This window comes from Rhinoderma darwinii, chromosome 5 (genome assembly GCF_050947455.1).
Source record: "Rhinoderma darwinii isolate aRhiDar2 chromosome 5, aRhiDar2.hap1, whole genome shotgun sequence".
NCBI lineage: Eukaryota > Metazoa > Chordata > Amphibia > Anura > Rhinodermatidae > Rhinoderma > Rhinoderma darwinii.
This window is the reverse complement of record NC_134691.1, coordinates 333992283-334010557: the sequence shown is the minus strand read 5'-3', so window position 1 is coordinate 334010557 and position 18275 is coordinate 333992283. Positions and strand designations below refer to the sequence as shown.

General features: G+C 43.2%; 1 protein-coding gene across 6 annotated transcripts in view; it reads right to left on the bottom strand.

Moving 5' to 3' along the window:
* Positions 1-18275, bottom strand: part of PHF14 (PHD finger protein 14) — a 230168-nt gene that overhangs the window by 193334 nt on the left and 18559 nt on the right. For all 6 annotated transcript variants that reach the window (XR_012847778.1, XM_075827762.1, XM_075827759.1 and 3 more), the window contains 2 exons: positions 18027-18171; positions 4330-4489 (listed from right to left, as the gene is read on the bottom strand). Coding sequence is in view for 5 of the 6 variants with exons in the window: in XM_075827762.1 (XP_075683877.1) it covers positions 4330-4489; positions 18027-18171 (305 nt within the window). In the remaining variant the exon portion in view is untranslated. The remainder of the gene's footprint in view (positions 1-4329; positions 4490-18026; positions 18172-18275) is intronic.

The window sequence follows — 18275 nt, the reverse complement described above, 5'->3', positions numbered from 1 at the left end:
TTTTGCGGGACAAGTTGTACTTTTTAATAGCACCATTTTGAGGTACATATTATTTATTGATTAACTTTTATTAACTTTTATTTGGGGGGAAATAGAAAAAAATCTGAAATTTCGCCACTCTTTTTCGCGTCTTAAATCTACGCCGTTTACCGTGTGGTGTAAATAACACAATAACTTTATTCAGCGGGTTGTTACGATTGCAACGATACCAAATTTGTATCGTTTTTGTATGTTTTACTACTTTTACACAGTAAAATTATTTGTTTTTGTGTCTCCATATTTGAAGAGCCATAACGTTTTAATTTTTTCGCCGATGCGGTTGTATGAGGGCTTTTTTTTTGCGGGACGACTTGTAGTTTTTATTGGTACCATTTTGGAGTAGATGCGACTTTTTGATCACTTTTTATCACATTTTTTTTAAAGTCAGGATTTACAGAAAACAGCAATTTTTCCATAGTTTTTTATTACATTTTTTACGGCGTTCACCGTGCGGGTTAAATAATGTAATAGATTTATAGTTGGGGTCGTTACGGACGCGGCGATACCAAATATGTGTAACTTTTTTACTTTATTTTGTTTTTTTAATAGTAAAGCATTTTGTAAGGGGAAAAGCTGGGTTTTTCATTTTTTTTTTTAAATTAACTTTATTAAACTTTTTTTTTACTTTTTTACTAGTCCCACTAGGGGACTTTAATATGCGATTCTGCGATCGCTATTATAATACACTGCAATACTTTTGTATTGCAGTGTATTACTGCCTGTCCGTTTAACACGGTCAGGCATCTGCTAGGTCATGCCTCCGGCATGATCTAGCAGGCATTCGCTCCAGGCAGACCTGGGGGCCTTTATTAGACCCCCGGCTGCCATTAGAGACACAGACACTCGGCGATCGTATCGCCGGGTGTCGGTGGGATGAGAGGGAGCTCCCTCCCTCTCTCCAAAACCACTCAGATGCGGTGCTCGCTATTGTGCACCGCATCTGAAGGGTTAAACGTGTGAGATCGATACTAATATCGATCTCACCCGGCAGAGCAGGGACGCTCCCGGCCCTCAGCTGCCTCTGGCAGCTGAGAGTAGGGAGATTTGACAGCTCCCTGCTCTGTTTACTTATTCCGATGCCGCGACGTAAAAAGTCTATGGCATCGGAATAAGGCCCGTTAGAAACCGACGTAAAAACCACACGGTGAACGGCGTGACAACAAAATCCGAAAAGCAATGGTGGAATTGCTGTTTTTTTTTTTAAGGCTTTCAGAAAGGAAAGAGGGGAAAAAAATAATAAACAGCCGCGTCCTTAAGGGGTTCATCATTTGGAATTGTTCAAATTTGAGTAGGAGCCTCCGATGCAAATTCCTTAGTATTTGGCGGCACAAATAACGCTACTAACCCCGTCAGTCCCCAATGTGAGTTAATGGGGTTTGTCGAATGACAGATCAAGCAGAGCGGAAGCCTCGATGCAGATGTGAACAGAGCCGCATATTGTTCTCTGGTTTTTTTTACTAGTGAAAACTGCACATCAGGACTTTCTTAAACGAAACAAAAAAAAAAAGTCAAGGTAGAGTCTTCTAATTGGAGCGCAGATCAGACGCGCCATCAGCTGTTCACTGCAGAGCTTTGCCTGCTTGTTTTGGTGGCGCACGGTCCAAAATCTTGTAATTAAGACAAATTGGGTAATCGGAGAAGAATAATCCTCCCTTTTAGCTTCTCATCTATTTCACTTACAGCTATGATGACAGATGTTGAATTAGACAGTGAGCGAGGAGAGGGATCTACATATAAAGAGTGACCGGACCACCGTAAAACCAACATAATAAACAGCATGCGAGAACCAAGAGAAGATAAAATTGTCAGCCGGAACTTTAATGGTTAACCAAAAACATATGTATCAAGCACTGGTTAAAGAGTCTCTGTCACCACATTATAAGTGGCCTATCTGGTACATGATGTGATCGGCGCTGTAATGTAGATTACAGCAGTGTTTTTTATTTAGAAAAACGATAATTTTGACGGAGTTATGACCTATATTAGCTTTAATCTAATGAGTTTCTCAATGGACAACTGGGCGTGTTTTACTATTTGACCAAGTGGGCGTTGTACAGAGGAGTGTATGACGCTGACCAATCAGTGACCAATCCGTGACCAATCAGCGTCATACACTTCTCTCCATTAATTTACACTGCAGATAGCGATATAGCTATATCACTATGTGCAGCCACATACACACACTATAACATTACTCATGTGTCATGACAATGAATATACATTACCTCCAGCCGGGACGGGATGTGTATTCAGAATCCTGACCACTTCTGTAGCGTCTCTCTGATTTACAGCACAGCACAGCGAGATCTCGCTGTGAATGACAGTTTACAGCGTAATCTCGCTGCACTACACCTGCTATGCTGTAAATCACAGAGAAGTGCAGAGAAGTGCCAGGAGTCTGAATAAACATCACGTCCTGGCTGGAGGTAATGTATATTCACTGTCAGGACACTTGAGTAACGTTATAGTGTGTGTATGTGGCTGCACATAGTGATATAGCTATATCGCTATCTGCTGTGTAAATGAATGGAGAGAAGTGTATGACGCTGATTGGTCACTGATTGGTCAGCGTCATACACTTCTCTGTACAACGCCCACTTGGCCAAAAAGTAATACACGCCCAGTTGTCCATTGAGAAACTCATTAGCATAAAGCTAATATAGGTCATAACTCCGTCACAAATGATCGTTTTTCTAAATAAAAACACTGCTGTCACCTACATTACAGCGCCGATCACATCATGTACAAGACAGGGCACTTATAATGTGGTGACAGAGCAGTTTTAAGTTTCACTATTTTTTATATTATTCTACATTATATTCAGATATATTATAAATACCTTGCATTTTGCATCTAATTTTCATACACTCGTGCCACAATTTGAAAAATTTGGCACTCGTCTGGCAAATTTTGCATCATGTTTAATGATACTTATTATACATGTGCACATTAGAGCGAGGAGGTGGCAGGGGAGTACGTACCATAGTGGCTGACCATGCTGCTGCTCTGGAGAGAGGAGCGCCATCCCTGGTTAGTCCCATCCACTTTGATATTGATGGGTGCACGTACGGCACACCATTAGAATCTTTACTATGAAACAAAGTTAGGCTAAGTTCACACTAGCGTTAGTATACCTTTACCTCTCTTCCGTCAGCGGTAGGCAGGATCAAAAAGGTTCAACAGAAAGCAACGGTGTCGTTAGAATTACCATTGATTTCAATGGTAATTCTTTTGTTTCAGTTGCTTTCCGTTTGTCTCCGTTCGCTAGGTTTCCGTTTTTTCGACGGAAGCAAAAGTGCAGTTGGCAGAACTTTTGTTTCCAGGGAGAAAAAAAAACATGAAAACTAGCGAACGGAGACAAATGGAAAGCAACTGAAACAAAAGAATTACCATCGGAATCAATGGTAATTCGAACGACACCGTTGCTTTCCGTTTAATCTCTCGATCCTCTCTTCCTGACATATACGAACGCTAGTGTGAACTTAACCTAACCCTTCACCTATATTATCCATATTAAAAGGTCCCCTTAAGGTAGTTATGAGATTAGAAACCAAAATTCAGCTTTTTTTCCTGTTCCTGGAAACAGCGCCGCTCTTGTCCATGAGTTGTGTCTGGTATTGCAGCTTAGTGTGTAGCTCATACCACAGAGGCAGGAAGACCAGCACAAATTTGCTATGCATGTCTGTAGTACATTAAAAACGAAGCAGCAGCAACATGAAATGAAACCGATAACATATTAGGTCATTAAAAGGCTCCTCCCATTATGGAGACTCCTCCCCTCCCTCAGTCGATGTGCAGCAGTTACTTGATCATCTTTTTCCGGTAGTTTAGTTTTGTAGTTTATAGTCAATTTGTCCTTATTCTAATGGAAATCAGCTCTCTGTGCATTGCCATTCTAAACAAGCAGAGCTGCAGTGTAAAGCATGAGGAGCGGGCAGAGCGGCAGCCTGAGCCTCTATTGAGACCGGAAGTGAATTTAAAGGGGTTGTTTAGAAATAGAAAGCAGCTACGTTTTTCCTTTCTAAAACGGTGCCACAGGTTGTGATTTCGGAGCCCAACCTTAATAGAGCTGAGCTGCAGTACCAGGCACAACCCATGGAGAGGTGTGGCGCTGCTTAAGTTACAGAGCAAGCCAGGTTTTCCTTATCCTGGACAACCCCTTAAAGACTCCAGTGCAGCTAAGCTGGAGTCACTGATCTTAGCTGTGCCCTAATCAGTCAACTTTGTATAATAAATAAGATTTTCCTATAAAACCATATTCTTCAACGATCTACTCTTTGGTCAGCTCACCTCCCGGCATCAGTCTCCTTAAATATGCCATCTTGGTTTGGGCAGAGCTCGCAGCTGGGGGTCACCCCGCATTTGCAGGCATCACAAAACCAGGGCTCTGTAGAATTTTCCGAGGCCGAGCTCATGATGGAATCGCTCTCCCCATCGACACCGTAACAGCCTGAAACAAGAAAGAATCATTCATATAAAGAGTCATGTGATACTGATGACACTTCTGGGAGGGAGTTCCTCCTGGTATTATTAAAGGGGTTCTCCATAATGGTTTACAAAATATAGCGGATGTAACAATAAGAGATAGCGAAATAAGAAGTTTAAAGGGAGAGTATAAAGGAGAAATACATCAGATTTATTTTTAATTTTGTAGCTATTTATTTTGAAAATCCTCCAAGGAGGAACACACATTCCTGTATGGTCAGTATAGACAGTGCAGCACGGTGGGAGTGCTTTATGGCAGCTGCACTAAATGGGAGTTCATGGACAGAAATGTGTCCATAGACAAATACAGTATTCAAGAAGTGATGAAGTATAGCCCCACCACCCCCAGAGAGTGGAAGTGGAGCTGCATACAGAGCCTTATCTGTGTGTACAGGTTATAATGTTACGATCACGTCTTATCTAGGACTCCAGCAGTAAAAGACCCCACCCTCTAATAATAATGAGATGACGCTGCAGACCACGTCCTCCTATGACAATGAGATGACGCTGCTGACCACGTCCTCCTATGACAATGAGATGACGCTGCTGACCACGTCCTCCTATGACAATGAGAGGACGCTGCCGACCACGTCCTCCAATGACAATGAGAGGACGCTGCCGACCACGTCCTCCAGTGACAATGAGAGGACGCTGCTGACCACGTCCTCCAATGACAATGAGATGACGCTGCTGACCACGTCCTCCAGTGACAATGAGATGACGTTGCTGAACACGTCCTCCAATGACAATGAGATGACGCTGCTGACCACGTCCTCCAATGAAAATGAGATGACGCTGCTGACCACGTCCTCCAGTGACAATGAGAGGACGCTGCTGACCACGTCCTCCAGTGACAATGAGAGGACGCTGCTGACCACGTCCTCCAATGACAATGAGATGACGCTGCTGACCACGTCCTCCAGTGACAATGAGATGACGTTGCTGAACACGTCCTCCAATGACAATGAGATGACGCTGCTGACCACGTCCTCCAATGACAATGAGATGACGCTGCTGACCACGTCCTCCAATGACAATGAGATGACGCTTCTGACCACGTCCTCCAATGACAATGAGATGACGCTGCTGACCACGTCCTCTAATGACAATGAGATGACGCTGCTGACCTCATCCTCTAATGATAATGTGATGACGCGACTGACGCCACTCTCTAATGAGATGACGCTGCTGACCCCACTCTCTGAGGAGATGACGCTGCTGACCCCACTCTCTAATGAGGAGATGACGCTGCTGACCACGTCCTCTAATGATAATGCGATGACGCTGCAGACTTCATCCTCTAATGATAATGCGATGACGCTGCTGACCACGTCCTCTAATGATAATGCGATGACGCTGCGGACTTCATCATCTAATGATAATGCGATGACGCTGTTGACCACGTCCTCTAATGATAATGCGATGACGCTGTTGACCACGTCCTCTAATGATAATGCGATGACGCGACTGACCCCACTCTCTAATGAGGAGGATGCTGCGGACCACGTCCTCTAATGAAATTAAGGTGACTATACAGCAAAGCTGCAAAGTGAGCTTCAGTAAACAGGAAATGTCTGCCTATTGTGAGCACCCCAGCGGTTAGTGTGCAAACTCAAGTATTTCAGAATCTAATTTGTGACTCACAGGTTGCTAGCTTCAACTGCTGTGAAATGCGCTACCGATCCATCCCAAGTGGAGGACTCCTAATTTAAAATCACTGAACAGGCCATACTTACTCCAAAGGGCAGGTACGCACACCACTTCCCAGCAGGACGCAGACAAACGACAATGCTACATAGAGGGAAATGACACAGGTGCAATATACTGAACACCCACTCACACAGATACTATTCATGAGGGGGGGGGGCTGCTTAGTATTATCATTGCATACAGAAATAGCTTCTATAAGTGTGCCAGTCACATCGTTACATGTAGTGCACCACGCTGCCATACAGCCTATTAGTTACACCCATACTATTAGAGAAGGCCCAGCACATTATAAGTGTAGGACACAAAGTATCGACGCGCTATTCCCCCCCCCAGCACTACGAGGCCCGGCTGCATCCTGAAAAGATATCCATGATAAACTCGAGATATTATTTGATATTTTGGCAAAATTTGCAAGCTCCTCATGGTATTGAGAGTCCCTACACTCCCATTACAAACAATACCAAAATGAGCAACATTAATTTAAAGTCACTGAACAGGCCATACTTAGGCCCCATGCGCACGACCGTAAAATCGCCCGTGTTTACGGACCCATTCATTTCTATGGCCGACGGGCGCCTTCCCTTATACTTACGGGAAGGTGTCTGTGCCGTAGGAATTTTCAGGGAAAAAAAAAAGGACATGTCCTATTTTTTTATATTACGGACCGAGCTCCCATACTTTATATTGGGAGAACGGCCCGTAAATGCAGACGGCTGCCCACAGTCGTCCGTGCCCTTAATTACATGTCGTAATTAGGGGCACGGTCGTGTGCATGGTGCCTGACTCACAAGGGCAGGTAATCGGTTTTGGAATGAGATGTCCAACAAGCTCATAGAGGTGTGATGGACAGGGGTCCACATTTTGGCTAATTAAATAAACTAGATGCACTTTAAAATAAATTGGACCACATGAAAAGTAAGCCCGGCACATTGTGTAAACCTTCTCACATCTCAACTAAAAAGAACAAAAAAAAAAGACAAAATTATAATCGTTTTCACCAAATGAAAACATATTTTGCTTGGAGGTTGAAAACCATTTATTTTCCGCTCAACCACAAAATAACAAAAAGGACAAAATTGGGAAATACTAACATTCAATAAAAGAAATGAACATGAATGCAAAATTGAACGATTTGATATGAATTTGTCCGGCACACAAATGTTCTTTATTCATCTGCTTTCTGAAATTATATGTTGTGATTTTACCGTTGTAATTGCTTTTTGGAACACAAAATAGGCGCAGAATTATCTGTCAATTCACCCAGTCACCAGTGACAATAAATGTATAGTTTACTAGGTGAGGCCGAGAAAAGCCAGCGCGTTTAACCTCTTCACGCGCTGCGCCGCAACTGCACGTCCTGCAGAGGGCTTGCTTCCCGCATCAGGACGTACAGTTGCGGAGTAGTTCCCGGCGCACACTGTCTTAACGGACAGTGTCCGGGAACCGGGAGGTCAGCTGTCCCCGACAGCTGACACTCCAGCCTTGCCGGTCAGCGGACCATCGCCTCTGATTTCGGCAATTATCCCCATAAATGCGGCGACAGATTGCGTTCGCCGCATTTAAGGGGTTTAAAGAACATCGGCAGCCCCCACTAAGTGATTGTGTGGGCTGCCGATGCTTGTCGTGGCAATCGGAGGCCAGACAATGACCTCTGGGTTTCCATGTACGGAAGCCTCGGAGGAGCAGCCTCCGGCCGGTCCTCCGATGCTTCCTGTCAGAGTGACAGTCACGTCACAATGACAGAACACATTACACTACGTGTGTAGTGTAATGTATTCTAGCAGCGATCAAAGCTGCAAGACTAAGTGTCCCCTAGTGGGACAAGTAAAAAAAGTAATAAAAAGTAATAAAAATGTTTTTTAAAAAAGTGTAAAAATAAAAGTTATAAGTTCTATAAACAACAAAAAATGCTTTTTTCCCTATAATAAGACTTTCATTATAGGAAAAAAAATTAACACATTAAAAAAAGTACACATATCTGGTATCACCGCGTTCGTAACGACCCCAACTATAAAACTATAATGTTATTTTTCCCGCACGATGAACACCCCAAAAAAAAAAAAAAAAAAAAAAAAAAAAAATCAATAAAAAACTGCACCAGACTCGCTATTGATTGGTCACCACCCCTCGCAAAATAGAGAATAAAAAGTGATCAAAAAGTCGCATGTACCCAAAAATAAAACCGATAAAAACTACAACTCGTCCCGCAAAAAACAAGCCCTTACACCACTTTTTTGACTAAAAAATAAAACGTTATGGCTCTCAGAATATGGTGACACAGAAAATTAATTATTTTATAACGCTGCAAAACTTTAAAAAATAAATAAAATCGCATGTACCCCAAAATGGTACCAATGAAAACTACAGATTGTCCCGCAACAAATAAGCCTTCACACAGCTCCGGTGGAGAAAAAAATAAAAAGTTCTGGTTCTCAGAATATGGCGATGCAAAATGTGCTGAGCATTCCAAAAGTGGATAAGATCGGGCACCATTTATCAGTGCGACACCGGCCACACATCTATGAATTATTGTTTATTTACCGTATTATTATCCTGATGTTCTCCGCACAGCCTACATACGCCCCCACATTATAAACTGAAATACCAGCAAAACCTCAAACAGAACAGTTACCAAGCAAAATCTGCGCTCCAAAAGCAAAATGGCGCTCCCTCCCTTCTGAGCCCTGCAGTGTGCCCAAACAGCAGTTTGCGCCCACATATATGGCATCGCCATACCCGAGAGAACCCGCTTAACATTGTATGAGGTATTTGTCTTCAGGGGTACAAACTGGGCACAAAATGCACTAAAATGGAATATCAGTGGAAAATTGCAATATTCACACCATCCGCTGTGCATTAACCCCTTTGAGGACTATGACTTAATAGCACGTCATGGTGCGGGGGTTGATGTATGGAGCGGGCTCACGTGCTCTGCCCGCTACATACGCTGCGGGTGTCGGCTGTGTATTACAGCTGACACACGGGACTAACAAACAGGAACAGCGATCGCTCTGTTACAGAAGCCTGTAAAAATAACAATATACTGCAATACATTAGTATTGCAGCATATTGTACCCGCGGATCCAATGATCGCTGGTTCAAGTCCCCTAAGGGGACTAATAAAATGTGTAGAAGAATTAAAGTTATTAGTAGTGAGAAAGAAAAAAAGTTAAGTTAAAAAAAAAACCTTTTCCAATTTTTCTTCTAAAGTAATGTAAAAAACAAAAAACAAAATTGGTATCGCTACGTCCGTAAAAGGCCGAACTATTACAATATACATTTAACTTGCGCGGTGAACACCGTAAAAAACTAAAATAATTGAAATTGCCAAAATCGCAGTTTTTTTTTGTCACTTTAGCTCTAAAAAAAAAAATTAAATACAACTTGTGGATCACTTTTTATGCACCAAAAAATGGTACCAATAAAAACTACAGCTCGTCCCGCAAAACATAAGACTTCCCGCCGCTCAATCAACCGAAAAATAAAAAAGTTATGGCTCTCAGAATGCGGTGAAACAAAACAATTTTTATTTTAACAATTTTAAATAGTATAATATAAAAAAAAATATATATATAGAAATTTGGTATCACCGTAATTGTATTGAGCTGCAGAATAAAGTACAGTTTTCGTTTTTACCGCACGGCGAAAGCTGTAAAAACGAAAACCCCAAAAAGTGGAATTAGATTTTTTTCCTACATCAGTCCGCAAATAATTTTTTTTCGTTTTCCAGTACATTTTAAGGCACTTTAAATGGTGTCAATAGGAACTACAATTCCTCCCGCAAGAAATAAGCCCTCACACCGCTCTACTGACGGAAAAAGAAAATAAGTTATGGCTCTAAGAACGTGGGGAGTGAAAAACTAAAATAAGAAAGCAAAAAATGGATCAGTCCTGAAATTCATTTCTAATGAAAAAAACTGTATGACCCCATGTGGGGTATTTCCGTACTCGGGAGAAATTGCTTTACAAAAATTGGTGTTTTTTTTTTTCTCCTTTATCCCTTGTGAAAATGAGAAGATTTAACATTTTAGTGGAAAAAAATTGTGATATTCATTTTCGTGGCCTAAGTCTAATAAATTCTGCAAAAGACCCGTGGGGTCTAAATGCTCACTATACCCCTAGAAAAATTCATTGAGGGGTGTTTCCAAAATGGGGTCACTTTGGGGGTTTCCACTGTTTTGGTCTCTCCAGGGTGTTGCAAATGCGACATGTCACCAAAAACCAATCCAGCAAAATCCGTGCTCCAAAATCCAAATGGCGCTCCTTCCCTTCTGAGCCCTGCTGTGGGTCCAATCAGCAGTTTAGTACCACATATGGGGTTTTGCCGTAATCGGGAGACATTGCTTTACAAATGTTAGGGTGCATTTTCTTCGTTATTTTTTGTAAATATTAAAAATTTCTATGTTTTTTCAGAAAAACAGTAGATTTTCATTTTTACAGACTAATTCCAATATATTTAGCGAAAAACTGTGTGGTCAAAATGCTAACTATACCCCTAGATAAATACCTTGAGAGGTGTAGTTTCCAAACTGGGGTCACTTTTGGGGTGTTTCCAATATTTTGGCACCACAAGACCTCTTCAAACCTGACACGGTGCCTAAAATACATTCTAAAAAAAAAAAAAGGAGGCCCAAAATTCACTGGGTGCTCCTTTGCTTCAGAGGCCTGTTTTTCAAACCATTAGGACACTAGGACCACATGTGGGAGATTCTAAAAACTGCAGAATCTGAGCAATAAAATATTGAGTTGCATTTCTCGGGTAAAACCTTACAAATTTTTTTTTATTAGAAATGAATTTCGGCAAAAAAGAATAAAATTTGTAAATTTCCCCTCTACTTTGCTTTAAATTCCTGTGAAACGCCTAAAGGGTTAAAACACTGTGAATGCTGATTCGAATACCTTGAGGGGTGCAGTTTTCAAAATAGGGTGACTTCTGGGGATTTTCTAAATATATAAGGCCCTCAAAGCCACTTCAGAACTGAACTGGTCCCTGAAAAAATGGCCTTTTGAAATTTTCTTTAGCAGAAATTTCTCATATTTTAAAGTTCTAAGCCTTGTAACGTCCTAGAAAAATAAAAGAACGTTCAAAAAACGATGCAAACATAAAGTAGACATATGGGAAATGTTAACGAGTAACTATTTTGAGTGGTATTACTATCTGTCTTACAAGCAGATACGTTTAAATTTAGAAAAATGCTAATTTTTGCAAACTTTTTCATTTTTCAGAAATAAATACCGAAATTATCGACCAAATTTTTTCACTAACATAAAGTACAATATGTCACGAGAAAACAATGTCAGAATGACTTGGATAGGTAAAAGCATTCCAACGTTATTACCACATAAAGTAACACATGTCCGATTTTAAAAAAATCGGCTGTGTCCTGAAGGCCAAAACAGGCTGAGTCCTGAAGGGGTTATAGGAGTACGACGCCTAAAGGATGACCTGAAGACGTCACTTAAGGTCAGTCATAACATGGGAGTTGTCGATAAAAAAAAAATGATTTGGGTTGTCCTCCATACTACACCACACAGGGAAGCCAACATCTCCTCTATACTACACCACACAGGAGAACTGACAGATCCTCTATACTACACCACACAGGAGAGCCGACAGCTCCTCTATACTACACCACACAGGAGAGCTGACAGCTCCTCTATACTACACCACACAGGAGAGCTGACGGCTCCTCTATACTACACCACACAGGAGATCGGACAGAGCCTCTATACTACACCACACAGGAGAACTGACAGATCCTCTATACTACACCACACAGGAGAACTGACAGATCCTCTATATTACACCACACAGGAGAACTGACAGATCCTCTATACTACACCACACAGGAGATCTGACAGCTCCTCTATACTACACCACAGGAAAGCTGACAGCTCCTCTATACTACACCATACAGGAGAGCTGACAGCTCCTCTATACTACACCACACAGGAGAACTGACAGCTCCTCTATACTACACCACACAGGAGAACTGACAGCTCCTCTATACTACACCACACAGGAGAGCTGACAGCTCCTCTATACTACACCACACAGGAGAGCTGACAGCTCCTCTATACTACACCACACATGAGAGCTGACAGCTCCTCTATACTACACCACACAGGAGAGCTGACAGCTCCTCTATACTACACCACACAGGAGAGCTGACAGCTCCTCTATACTACACCACACAGGAGAGCGGACAGATCCTATATACTACACCACACAGGAGAACTGACAGCTCCTCTATACTACACCACACAGAAGAGCTGACAGCTCCTCTATACTCCGCCACACAGGAGAGCTGACAGCTCCTCTATACTACACCACACAGGAGAGCTGACAGCTCCTCTATACTACACCACACAGGAGAACTGACAGCTCCTCTATACTACACCACACAGGAGAGCTGACAGCTCCTCTATACTACACCACACATGAGAGCTGACAGCTCCTCTATACTACACCACACCTGAGAGCTGACAGCTCCTCTATACTACACCACACAGGAGAGCGGACAGATCCTCTATACTACACCACACAGGAGAGCTGACAGCTCCTCTATACTACACCACACAGGAAAGCTGAGAGATCCTCTATACTACACCACACAGGAGAGCTGACAGATCCTCTATACTACACCACACCTGAGAGCTGACAGATCCTCTATACTACACCACACAGGAGAGCTGACAGCTCCTCTATACTACACCACACAGGAGAGCTGACAGATCCTCTATACTACACCACACCGGAGAGCTGACAGATCCTCTATACTACACCACACAGGAGAGCTGACAGATCCTCTATACTACACCACACCTGAGAGCTGACAGCTCCTCTATACTACACCACACAGGAGAGCTGACAGCTCCTCTATACTACACCACACAGGAGAGCTGACAGCTCCTCTATACTACACCACACAGGAGAGCTGACAGCTCCTCTATACTACACCACACAGGAGAGCGGACAGATCCTATATACTACACCACACAGGAGAACTGACAGCTCCTCTATACTACACCACACAGAAGAGCTGACAGCTCCTCTATACTCCGCCACACAGGAGAGCTGACAGCTCCTCTATACTACACCACACAGGAGAGCTGACAGCTCCTCTATACTACACCACACAGGAGAACTGACAGCTCCTCTATACTACACCACACAGGAGAGCTGACAGCTCCTCTATACTACACCACACATGAGAGCTGACAGCTCCTCTATACTACACCACACCTGAGAGCTGACAGCTCCTCTATACTACACCACACAGGAGAGCGGACAGATCCTCTATACTACACCACACAGGAGAGCGGACAGCTCCTCTATACTACACCACACAGGAAAGCTGAGAGATCCTCTATACTACACCACACAGGAGAGCTGACAGCTCCTCTATACTACACCACACAGGAGAGCTGACAGATCCTCTATACTACACCACACAGGAGAGCTGACAGATCCTCTATACTACACCACACAGGAGAGCTGACAGATCCTCTATACTACACCACACCTGAGAGCTGACAGCTCCTCTATACTACACCACACAGGAGAGCGGACAGATCCTATATTCTACACCACACAGGAGAGCTGACAGCTCCTCTATACTACACCACGCAGGGGAGCCGCCATGTCCTCTATACCAGCGGTCCCCAACCTTTTTTGTACCGAAGACTAGTTGGATGCAAGAAAAATTTTCCAGGGACCGGCGGGGCGGGTTGTTAGTCAGTTCACACATTGAGTAAATACGGGGTATACCCGATTATGCTGCTGAAAATCAGCAGCATAAGGCTATGTTCACACGGGGTATTTTGCCGAGTTTTTTGATGCGGAAACCGCGTCGCAAAACTCGGCAAAAACGGCCCGAGAACGCCTCCCATTGATTTCAATGGGAGGCGTCGGCGTCTTTTTCCCGCGAGCAGTAAAACTGCCTCGCGGGAAAAAGAAGCGACATGCCCTATCTTCGGGCGCTTCCGCCTCTGACCTCCCATTGACTTCAATGGGAGGCAGGAGAAAGCGTATTTCTCGCTGTTTTATGCCCGCGGCGCTCAATGGCCGCGGGCGAAAAACGGCACGATAATTGCCGCGAAAATCGGCGTTCAGGGAGAGGAATATCTGCCTCAAAGTTCCAAACGGAATTTTGAGGCAGATATTCCTCCCCCAAAATACTCAGTGTGAACATAGCCTTAATAGAGTAGCAGCAAAGTGGATGAGATAAAACAAGTCTCATCCACCCGCTGCATAAATAGTGAGCAGAAATAACGCTCAGAAATGGACCGGCGCTATTGTGTCCGGTAACGTCACGGACACCTCGACGGAAAGCTGACGGAACACATTAAAGTCAATGGGTTCCGGTGGGAACCGGCGGCGTCTGTTGTGCAGCGGAACCGTTGGCTCAGTTATTCACTTGTCCTGCTTCCCTGACGGGGCAGAAAAACGGAACTACATAACGCAGATGTGAACAGAGACTTACAGGTAGATTACACTGCAGAGACTTTCTCACTGACTCTTAACCATTGGGGATAGTGTTACTCCCGGTTACCATATAACCGTTTATAGTTGATTCATTGAATGTATCTGCATGAACTAGATGGTGATACAAATGTATCGATATTCATTGGTCTAGTGCTTTCGTACTTTACATGGACACTATTAAAGTAATTTGGTAGACGAATATTCTGTGCCTAAAGTTAACACGTCATGTATACCGCATGGTGACCGCTGTAAGAACGATACCCAAAAAGAAACTGCGGAATTTCTGGGATTTTGCCTAAAAAAAAACAAAAAAAATAAATAAATAAATAAAAAAAACAAGCCCGAACGTTGACGGAAAGATGAAAAAAAGTCAGAACGCAGTGACACAAAGACGAATGAAAAAAATGGAATCGCTGCGTCCACAAGGGGTTAAGAGACACTCTTGGTTGTCAGATCTATGACAGACGCTATGAGCTTTTATGGACTTGTGGGTCTTCCTGCACGGCGGCACCGTACCCCCCCACTCATCCAGCTCTTCAAGGTTATAGCGTAACGTCTCACACAAGCAGAAAAGCCGGAGAACGCCTTCGTCAGCGAGAACATGCATAAGTCATTTCTGTCGACAAGCTGCAATCAAGATGTCAAAAGTGGTGACAACACGGCTGGGGCTCTGCGGCATCTAGTAGTAGAGCCAACCGCAAGGCACAAACAGATCTGCCTGAGTGACAGGTCAAGGAAGCGGCTTTCATCCTAAAGACCGATCCTGCCGGATAATGACGTCTTAAATAGCATTCATATGATCCTGGGATACAGCGCTGCTTAAAGATCTTCTGTCACCACATTATAAGTGGCTTATCTTGTACATGATGTGATCGGCGCTGTAATGTAGATTACAGCAGTGATTTTTATTTAGAAAAACGATCATTTTTGACGGAGTTATGACCTATATTAGCTTTATGCTAATGAGTTTCTCAATAGAAACTGGGCGTGTTTTACTTTTTGTCCAAGTGGGCGTTGTACAGAGGAGTGTATGACGCTGACCAATCAGTGACCAATCAGCGTCATACACTTTTCTCCATTCATTTACACTGCACATAGGGATATAGCTATATCGCTATGTGAAGCCAAATAAACACACTATAACGTTACTGCAGTGTCTTGACAGTGAATATACATTACCCCCAGCCAGGATGTGATGTCTATTCAGAATCCTGACCACTTCTGTAGCGTCTGTGTGATATTTACAGCAAGGCAAACGTAATCTCGTTTTAAATGACAGGTTGCCTCGTAATCTCGCGAGATTACGCTTGCCTTGCTGTAAATCTCAAACAAACGTTACAGAAGTGTCAGGATTGTGAATAGACATCACGTCCTGGCTGGTAGTGATGTCTATTTACTCTCAGGACACTTGAGTAACATGTGTGTTTATGTAGCTGTACCTAGTGATCTAGTTAAGATCACTATGTGCTGTGTAAATGAATGGGGAGAAGTGTATGACGCTGATTGGTCACTGATTGGTCAGCGTCATACACTCCTCTGTACAACACCCACTTGACCAAAAAGTAAAACACGCCCAGTTGTCCATTAAAAAACTCATTAGCATAAAGCTAAAATAGGTAATACCTCCGTCAAAAATGATGTTTTTTCTAAATAAGAAACACTGCTGTGATCTACATTACAGCGCCGATCACATCATGTACAAGATAGGCCACTTATAATGTGGTGACAGAGCCTCTTTAAGAAAGTGAATTCCTGGTTGTTCCGCAAGATTAAAGAACTTACTGAAGATAATCCGGTTTTATTATAAAACTGCATTATATACTGCGGTGATTCCTTATCCCGGGCTATAAAACTCCCTCCTGGACGCTCGACCACAAGGAAGGGGCATTAGCCTAGGCCACTAAGGAATCAAACATTAACCCCCTCTTCAACCCTAGAGAACCAAGGAAACGGAGCAGAAGCCTAGGCCATAAGGGAATAAAATACAAACCCCGTCTTCTACTCTAGACCACCAGGGAATCAAATATTACCCCCTCTGCTCCCTTAGACCACCAGGGAAATCTGTTTTTCCTCATTTTCTGTTATCTAAACTTGGGCCCGTCTTATAGTCCATCACACCTTAAAAAGTCTGAGAAATACATTACTTTCCAAAAATATAAACTTCTCTAGTCAAAGTCCGCAACTCCGATACACAACGCTGCCGTGTAGTGTAGGTAGGCAGGGGCTGGAGGGGACTGGGCCGACGTCCGGTGTTGGGTTTCAGGAGGCGGCTCCAGACTACCATTTCCTCTCCACAGGATGTAGTCTGAAGTTATGCTTCATCTTCCATTTTTTTACAGACCTTGTTGGTGCTATATACTGAAACTTGGTCCCTGGCATTTTATGAAAAGTGATCCTCTGACGGACGCAGTCAAGTGGCCCTAATATTATTAGGTTTCATATGCATGTTTTTGGGGGACAGAAGTGGCAAAAGATCCCATTAGAGAAGAGAAGAAAACCGTTTTTTTTAGGGTCATTCGAGATTTGTGGAAAGCTGGGCGACAACTTCTGATAGACGCTGTAAGGGTCAGTTCACACAGAGTTAATTGGCGCCGATTTTGACGCGGAAACAATGTGGAATTGGCGCAAAAAAATGGCCCAAATCGCCCCCCCCATTGACTTCAATGTTAAGCAGAGGTGTTCTTTTTTTCGTCTGAGCGGCTTTTGGCCACTCACAGGGGAAAAAAAAAAAAGTCTCATGCTCTTTCTTCAAGCGGTTTCCGCCACTGACCTCCCATTGATATCAATGAGAGGCAAAGAGAGTCTGGTTTTTACATTAGTCTGAATGGCTTAAAGAGGCTCTGTCACCAGATTTTGCAACCCCTATCTGCTATTGCAGCAGATCGTCGCTGCAATGTAGATTACAGTAACGTTTTTTTTTTCAAAAACGAGCATTTTTGGACAAGTTATGACTATTTTTATATTTATGCAAATGAGGCTTGCAAAAGTACAACTGGGCGTGTTTAAAGTTATGTACAACTGGGCGTGTATTGTGTGTACATCTGGGCGTTTTTACTTCTTTTACTAGCTGGGCGTTGTGAATAGAAGTGTATGATGCTGACGAATCAGTGACCAATCAGCATCATCCACTTCTCTTCGTTACCACCCAGCTTCTGGCAGTGCACAGACACACGCCGTGTTCTCCAGAGATCACGCTGTGACGTCACTTCCTGCCCCAGGTCCTGCATCGTGTCGGACGAGCGAGGACACATCGCTCGCTTACAGAACCCCTTTAATAGAGAACAATAAGGAGAATGAATGTTACCTTCATGTACGGTGATGCCACAATTATCGCACTGGATGATCTCATCCGCATCTTCACTATTGTCCCCAAGACACACGCAGCATATTAATATGTGATCCATTTTCTGCGAGCACCACTTGTCACTTTTCTCCAGGATAAGCGAGTCCTATTAAAAATTCAACGAATGAAATTAGACTTGCGCTATAATGTTGCACTGAACTGGTATAGATCACACAGAGCTGTCACGGCTAAATTAAAAGCCAATTCCTC